Source organism: Panulirus ornatus, chromosome 1 (genome assembly GCF_036320965.1).
Source record: "Panulirus ornatus isolate Po-2019 chromosome 1, ASM3632096v1, whole genome shotgun sequence".
NCBI lineage: Eukaryota > Metazoa > Arthropoda > Malacostraca > Decapoda > Palinuridae > Panulirus > Panulirus ornatus.
This window is the reverse complement of record NC_092224.1, coordinates 32,216,337-32,225,413: the sequence shown is the minus strand read 5'-3', so window position 1 is coordinate 32,225,413 and position 9,077 is coordinate 32,216,337. Positions and strand designations below refer to the sequence as shown.

The window sequence follows — 9,077 nt, the reverse complement described above, 5'->3', positions numbered from 1 at the left end:
ATATATATATATATATATATATATATATATATATATATATGTATATATATATATATTCGTACCTACATATTCGTATCTACTCGCCTTCATCCATTCCTGGCGCCACGCCGTCCCATAGGAAACAGCATCACCACTCCCTGAGTCAGTGAGGTAGCGGAAGGAAACAGACGAAGAAAGGCCACATCCGCTTGCATTCATTCTCTAGCTGTCATGTGTAATGCACCGAAACCACAGCTCCCTGTCCACATCCAGGCCCCACAGACTTTTCCATGGTTTAACCCAGACGTTTCACGTGCCTTGGTTCAGTCCATTGACGGCTCGTTGACCCCAGTATACCACATCGTTCCATATCACTCTAATCCGTGCACGGCTTTCACCCTCCTGCATGTTCAGGCCCCGATCGCTCAAAATCTTTTTCACTCCATCCTTCCGCTTCTAGTTTGGTCTCCTGCTTCTCCTTGTTCCCTCCACCTCTGACACATATGTCCTCTTTGTCAACCTTTCCTCACTCATTCTCTCCATATGTCCGGACCATTTCAACACACCCTTTTCTGCTCTCTCAACCCCACTCTTTTTATTACCACACATCTCTCTTACCCTTTCATCACTTACTCGATCAAACCACCACACACCACATATCGTCCTCAAACATTTCAGTTCCAACATATCCACCCTTCATTTATTTCATACTTGATCGCCATTTCCCGGATTAGCGATGTAGGGCCAGGAAAAGACAAAAAAAAGGCCACATCAGCTAACGTCCACTCTCTTGGTGTGTGTGTGTGTGTGTGTGTGTGTGTGTGTGTGTGCATTTTGGTATTCGTTTGCATCTCTCTCTCTCTCTCTCTCTCTCTCTCTCTCTCTCTCTCTCTCTCTCTCTCTCTCTCTCTCTCTCTCTCTCTCTCTCTCTCTCTCTCTCCATAAGAAGCGCCGCTCCTAACTGACTTAACCTCAAAGTTCATGGGCATGAAGAAGCTCAGACAGAAGCGTGCGACATTCGGTTTCAGCGTCTCTAAAATTCCAGGGTATGGGGCTGCACGTCCTGGAGGTACGCACTCCTCAGTACAGACTCAAAACATTTAAACCCGTGGGCAGCAAAATTCCCCAGACACAGCCTCTCAATAGACGAGTCACTGATATAAGAAGTCCCGGAGCGTTTGCCAGCCTCTTAAACCGCTGGAGGGGGTTTTGTATCTTGGTGTGTTTGGCCGCTGATTACAAGGTCAGCGCACTAAACGTTTACTGTTGATGGTGTCTGTAAAGCGTTAGGAGAAAAATACTATAAATTCAGTAAGCGTGGGTGGCAACTAGACTGAATTCCCTGTATTGTGGTTTTCAAACGCTTAAAAAGGAATTGAAACTGTCTTGACGTATCGTCGATTTTGAGCGACAGGATGTTCTGTGGCAACCCTCTCGTCCCTCACCATGACGGCTGCGACACTGAATCAGTCCTTCTGGTTAAACCACGTCACGTCCTCATTACGTTGTCAATGTCTATTGCGTTATCACTAAGGATAGGATGAGAGAGGCCATGAACCGAGGCATTATAGTGATATCAGTCTTTCCTGAGTTGACTGATTGATTGAGTCTAACCGGTGTATATATATATATATATATATATATATATATATATATATATATATATATATATATATATATATATATATATATATATATATATATATATATATATTTATATATATATATATATATATATATATATATATATATATATATATATATATATATATATATATATATATATATATATATATATATATATATATATAGTTTATGATCAACTGACCATGTGTGAAACACAAGACATCAGGAGACATTACAATCTTGCTTCAACCTTGTTCAGTTAGTTTTCGACATGACTTGTTGTCACCTCCTGAGGACCACATTGTGAAAAGCTCCACTCACATGCAGACAACCTCACAATCTCCTCACAGCACCGTGACACCACCCAGCCAACAACAAACGTGTAACACTACGCAGTCGCGCACCCGGGAGGGAGGATGAGGTGGGCTGGAGTCCCTCAGGGGTCTATCTTTGGCCCTCTCCCACCCTCCCAGGGAAGATGGAGCCCATGCGACGTAGACTTTTTGGTATGTCGGAGTTTAGCAAACTTCAATGACACGTCTTATCACTTGATATGAGCTCAGTAAGAGAGCTATGCTAGAAGTCGACGAAGATTGGAATGAAAGAAGAATTTAGCTTTCTTCTGGTACAGGAATGATCTCAAATATGTCGTTAAGCATAAAAGGTATTTGTGTGCCAATAGTAAAACCAATTTTCCTTTCGCGATGCTCAATCAGGCCGCCGAAGATGTGGAGGTCAGTGACGTCAAATCTAATAGTATTACTCATGTCTAAACCCCGTCCTGAACTGAATGATGTTTATACAATTCTTATGAATCCAATCTCATTTTTCCGTTAGAGTTAGTTTAAGAGTTTTAAGAATGATCCTGCTTACTGGTATGATTGCTGTAACTGTGCTCTTTTGTTTACTGGAAATTATTACAGTGATGATACAATTTTATGAAGCGGAATAATTACTGCAATTGTGTGATTTCGTTAACTAGAATGATTAACGTCTACTGGATATGAATCCATCCTGCTTCCTCCCTTCCAATCGTAGAGGGGTCAGTAAGTCATTCTCACTCAACAAATCCCCAATCACTCCTGGGCATGAACACAGAGCACATACGTCAAGTTCACTCCCTATGCCACAAGCATCAACACCACAAGATCCATTGATAAACAAAACGACCCAAGAACACTTACTGGCATCAGAATTGGACAAGAGAGAAGAAAAGAAAAATCCTTCGGTACGCCTCTACATACAACTCATCTACTCCACCCTGATATAAGCCTCATCTGCCTCGGCATCCCTCATGTCAAGTGCAGATACAACGAAGCTACAAACCACACACACACACACACACACACACACACACACACACACACACACACTACATGTAATAGTCACTGGTGGCTGCCTGGCAACCAAAAGCATTCACCACCTGCACAATGAAGCACAAATGCTTCCATCACAGGCTCACTTCAGTGTGCTTGATGCTACTTTCCTTTGCAAAAGCACTGGACTCTTCTCGTCCAGGCATGCACTTCAGTACTTATACTTGCAGACCTCCCTCTTCCCTCAGCAAACACGATACATATATATATATATATATATATATATATATATATATATATATATATATATATATATATATATATATATATATATATATATATATATATCCCTGGGGACAGGGGAGAAAGAATACTTCCCACGTATTCCCTGCGTGTCGTAGAAGGCGACTAAAAGTGGAGGGAGTGGGGCGGCTGGAAATCCTCCCCTCTCGTTTTTAATTTTCCAAAAGAAAGAACAGAGAAAGGGGCCAAGTGTGGATATTCCCTCTAAGGCTCAATCCTCTGTTGTTAACGCTACCTTGGTAACGCGGGAAATGGCGAATATGTATGAAAAGAAAAAATATACACAGATCAACGGGAGTACATAACAAAATACTGAACAAAAGTCGAGTTAAAGATTTACGAAGGCAGCCCTCTGGTGACACGGTGGTGGGTGAGTGGATGTGAAGGCGAGTGATATAGAGAGGGTTTAAGTAATATGGCCCCTATGAGCGCAGAAATCACTCCGCCTACTGCAAAAATATGGAGTTAACTAATTCCCAAACACATACACACACACACACACACACACACACACACACAAACACTTTTATTTCTGTCCATTTCATTCGTTCTTTAGTAATGTAAGTAACTTTTATGAAAACTAACCACTTGATTTTCTGTGTGTTCACTTACCCTTTGCTCATGCCAGTGGCTGTGTAAACAATGACTCCGTACATGTGAGTGTCTAACATGAATATCCATGACACGAATGTAACTGAGATCGATTGAAATGCCTCTCCTAACTTCCTCCAAAACGTTCATTGGTCTAGAAACTCTTACACATTAACACTGGGGAAACAGATGTTAGGAGAGATAGGAAACTCTTGAGTGTAGCTTTATTATTGAAATAGTATATTTCTATCTTTTTTTTTTTACATGAGCATATAACTTATGACAGGCCTTAGTTACTGTCATAAAGCACTTTGATTTGGTTTGTGTGGAAGTATACACAGTAGTCTTACATAGCTAAATATACTGCAAATATTTGGATAGAGAGAAAATATATCTTTTTAAGAACTCTGTCATATACAGTCACATACATTAAGGCAAAAATAGTCTATAGTATTACAGGCACTGGTTATATGATATATATATTTAATAAAAAATATATATTTTTCTTATCTCATAGATGCTTCTTAAGTATCTTTCTATATTGCAGTTCTATTAAGTGTACAAACATATGCATCTCCTTTGCATCGTAAGTACAAAGCAAAACAAATACGCATTTATGACTTCATAGTCTTGTAGTTCATATTAATCGTTCGCTTGTAGTGTTGTATTAGTCATTATGATGTCAGAAACAATGCTTGATGTCAATGCAACAGAGCCAGGCACCATCAAGTTCTCATTCAACATTAAAGAACTGTAAGCAGGGACGATTATGCAAGTCAAGGTCTGAATCAACAGACGGGCTGTGGTTTGAAACCCCCAAAAGAACAGCGCTATGAATAAGACGTTCACCCCAGCCAGTTTGATGAACACATACTTCGTGGCTGAATGACTTTTGTTTCTTTTAATTCATTTTAGAACGGTTGCTTTGAAGTGGTATGGGCATTCCGATACCCAATTACAGAGATGATAACAATAATTAATCGAAACAATGCAGTGAAGGTCACATAATCAATTTCAAGATACTGAACACGAGAGCGTGCGAGAACTTCTTGTCGCGTTCTACCATAGCACTCCTCTGAGAGAGCACATGAGAAACTAGTATAGGGTGAGGGTGCTGCCATGTATCTACCAAAGGAGGAGGAGACGTTGATCGTAAGTACTCCGTCTATGGAGGAGACAATCAATACTCCCACGTCATCCGTCTATGGAAGAGAGGATTAGTACTCTAACGTCATCCGTCTGTGGAAGAGAGGATTAGTACTCCTACTTCAACAATCTATGGAGGAGAGGATTAGTTCTCCTACTCATCCATCTATGAAGGAGAGGGTTAGTACTCTCCACGTCATCCATATATGGGAGAAACAAAAGACTTCCAATTTTTCTTTCCTATCAAATGTCACTATGAATTCTTATCAAGACAACCATAGCCAACAGATCTCTCAGAATTCGAGACACTCGCCTTTTGCGCCCCTACACCACAGTAAACGAGAGCCCATCAAAATGTAAATAACAACCAGGATTCCCACACCAGATGAAGTAAACTGCGTGCAAGAAAAAAGAAAAAAGGAAGGTGGAAAAGTATAGAGTAGAATCACGAAGAACAGTGGAATTGCATTATATCGATAAGAGCCGAGTCTGTATGACAGACTTTTTTACTCAATGACCAATGACTGATGAACACCAGAGAGTGTGTGGCCATGGTGACAATGTTCATCCTCTGCTCCGATATCCTTAAACTTCCCTACCAAGCAACATAATGATTCACTTCATATCAACAACACACAGTGCTTACAGTTCATCTTTTCAATATCCTGCCTTTTGTACTCATTTTGAAATCTACAGATGTACTTATGCGAGTCTATAACAAATGACCATAAAGGAGACTAGTAGGCGAATGTGGTGTTGGAAGACACGGGGGTGGGGGACAGAGGTGCCATTTGATCCTGACTGCAAAGGTTCAAGACCAAAGCAATCTCTGTCTCCGTAAAGGACGTGGTGGTGGGGTGGTGGGGGAGGAAGACTATGAGAAAGTGCTTATACATGACACATTCTCCGATCCAGTGAGACAGACTGACTAGCTTTATATCATGGTCTATATTTCATCCAAGACCTTACTACTGCTACTACCTACATCTAGTACTATCCTTAGCATTCGCTTCTTTTTTCCCCCCTCTCGTTTTAGAGATTCGGATCATCCTTGGCTGTTATTTCTTTTGTCATTTTCGCTTAGTAAGTCTACAGCTCCCATATCTTGACTAGATTTCAGTCTGTGCTTGATTATGATATCTAAGAGCACTTAAAGGTATTCCAGACGATATCTTCTCTCCGCGTGGGACATACATGAGCTCTGCAGCATACGTGGCATTCATCTGTTATTCACTCGTTCTTCACTGGGCTCTGAATCACTCCTGGCATTCAATCCTTGCGCGGTGGGGCCTCCATGAGATCTGTAATTTCAGCAGAATCTGAAGCAACGTGACCTTCAGTGTCGGTAGCCAGCTGAGGCCAACCACAGTGGAACACCTGCAGGGTGGATGAAGAGGAGGAGGAGGAGGAGATTAGAGCATCGTAAAAAATATATTGACTATGTCATTGTAATCATATAAAACTTATATTGAGAAGGGTTGGGGGAGGAAGAGTGATGACTGCTTTCGTAATATGTAATTCAAGTATTCGAGATTAACTTCTCGAGGTGCGGGCTATCAAGGGGAATTACAAAATCATGTAGTAAGGATCCTATTATATCCAGAAGACACATGCCTAACTCCCTAATACCTTGTTCTAAACCTTCTCTTTCAACCCTTACATCGTTTAACCATTCTTTATCCCATTCAACATCACTTTTCCAGCCTGGAGTTTGGATCTCTCTCTGGACGGCGTGGACAGTATTATCCTAAATATCCCTCTTTCCTGCTTGTCTGTCAGGGACACCATCCATTCTGCCTCACAACACGAGACACCTCACCAGTATTCACCCAGTTGCCTCCTATCAAGGACTTTCCAGCCCGGGTACCTTTCCATGAACACCTCCTCCTGGCGTGAACATCATCCACCTAAGGCCTTACCTTGAGGTCTTTCCTGAAGCAGACACAGACAAGGAAGATGTAGATGCCCTGAAGGCTGTTGATGATGTCGAAGATCACGACCCTGCAAGGGATGGGAAAAGGTTAGATAAACTGTGTTATAAAGTGATCGAGAGTGAGCCCAGGGCTAATGAAGGTTTGAGGCCAAGGTTGACCAAATAGTGAGACTTACGCTTGATGACAACTGAAGCCAAGTGTGCCAGAGATTGAAGAAAGTGTGTGGCTAAAATCTCAACCAAAGAATGTTCTGTAGTAGGATTATATAAACTTATATAAGTGATCTCTTAGAGGGCAGTGAGGCAATATCTATCCACATGTTCTTTTGAAATAGATTGTATATTTTGCTTGTTAGTCACTGTGTAGGCTTGACACCTCGTATTCACTTCTTTTCACTTCAAGTGTTAAGTAACATCAGCTCTTACTCAAGTCTTCATTCAATGAAACAGTTTTTTTCGGAGTGTTTTTAACAGCCTGTTATAACAGGCAGTCTTCGAGTAACACCTCAGCATTGAGTTATACCCTGAAGGGGCATTTCTGTCTTTAGTGTCTTCAAATAAAGCCAAAGTCCCTTAAGTGCCTTTGAGTAACAATACTTTGTAATGTTTTCACGTAGCACAAACACCTTTAGCACTGTCTTCCCGTACCACTGTACCGTTGAAATACCATAATTCGAAATGCATATCATTGGCTATCCTTCTAAAGAGAGAGTATTGCCCTTAATTTATATTTCTAAATTAAATTTTGATAAGGTTCTTATGTTTTCTTATATATGGCTCCTATATTTCACAATCTCAAGAGATAATTGACATTTACTTAGAACAAACGAATTCTTTATGTTTAGCACCCATTTGTAACCTACTTAAAAATCTCAGGTAATCTAGAAACCAGAGAATTATGGTCTAAACACAGTTGATGTCCGTAATTTATATGAGTCACTTACAAACCACTTACTTGATAAGTCTCTAGAAGTCCCTGGATCATTTCAGAGAATCCTCGAGGTTTTCAGCAGGCCTCAGCATGCCGTACTTGTAGAATATCAGGACTAACTTCAGGCTGTCTAAAAATACTCACCAGAAAATAAGTGTGTTCCAATCTTCCGTAGTCACCTTGGTATACAGTGAAGGTGCTTTCAGCCCTTCCACTCCATATACTGGATACATTAGGTGCTTTCAGCCAGCTGAGGTAACTGAACAGATGTCGTAGATGCTCTTACCTTGGCAGGAACCTATCACACACACACACACACACACACACACACACACACACACACACACACACACACACACACACACACACACACACACAGACACACACACACTGGAGGTGACTCGTCCCCTCATGTCACAGAGCAGACACAGCAGGTGCCACACACCCAGTCCCGGATCACTCACCAGATAATATGGCTGTCCATTCATTCTGTTCCATTCATCCACCACTCTTACACCATAAGAGTACTTCTTAACATCTTTTTTTTAACAAGTTTCTTGATTAATCTCATGACATGTCCTCTGGTTGCTCTATACCTTCATCTCTTCGGAATTTCACACTTGTGAGGCTGTCTTGTGAACATTCTCGACTGCCATACAGCTTCATACATTTTTGCTTCCCTAAGACCTCCTTAGTCCTCGAATCTCTGAGTGTTCCAAGTTACGTATTGCTTGATGATGCCTTCAACCTCTTTAGTGTTGGATCCTCCACTCGACCACCTACCTCATGCATTATCCATATTACTCATCATTCCTTTGGAGTGTCCTCAGCTAAGGGATCCTACCCTCCCCATTGCTAGGCTATATGTCACCTGCTATAAGATACAAGATGCCGCCCCCACCAGGTGACTTACACAATCTGACACTGGTTGCTAGCTTGCCAGGTGAAGATCTCTGTGGTCCACAGAACGCCAGTGATGATGAATATCCTGAGGTACACCCAAGCACTGCCGACAAGTGAAGGAAACAATTAGATACACACACAGATGTTACTCAGAGTTAAAGAAGTCACTGATTATATTCACCTGTTGAAAACATCGTCAGTGATTAAGAGCTATTTACAAATCAAAAGCTTGTTCTTTTGTTTACGGTGTCAAAAATATAAGTGTAGTTTTTCTATTGACATGTGGGAGGAGTGTGGGATTTTTTTAAAGCTCTTTGATTCCCTGTGCCAAGAAGGGTAGAAGTCTTGT

General features: G+C 41.2%; 1 protein-coding gene across 4 annotated transcripts in view; it reads right to left on the bottom strand.

Moving 5' to 3' along the window:
- Positions 1 to 4,025: 4,025 nt before the first annotated feature.
- The window catches only part of LOC139747034 (probable G-protein coupled receptor Mth-like 3), a 55,986-nt gene continuing 50,934 nt past the window's right edge, over positions 4,026 to 9,077 (bottom strand). For all 4 annotated transcript variants that reach the window (XM_071658907.1, XM_071659002.1, XM_071658820.1 and 1 more), the window contains 3 exons: positions 8,739 to 8,831; positions 6,881 to 6,962; positions 4,026 to 6,338 (listed from right to left, as the gene is read on the bottom strand). In XM_071658907.1, coding sequence (XP_071515008.1) covers positions 6,231 to 6,338; positions 6,881 to 6,962; positions 8,739 to 8,831 — 283 coding nt within the window. In that variant the 3' untranslated portion in view covers positions 4,026 to 6,230. The remainder of the gene's footprint in view (positions 6,339 to 6,880; positions 6,963 to 8,738; positions 8,832 to 9,077) is intronic.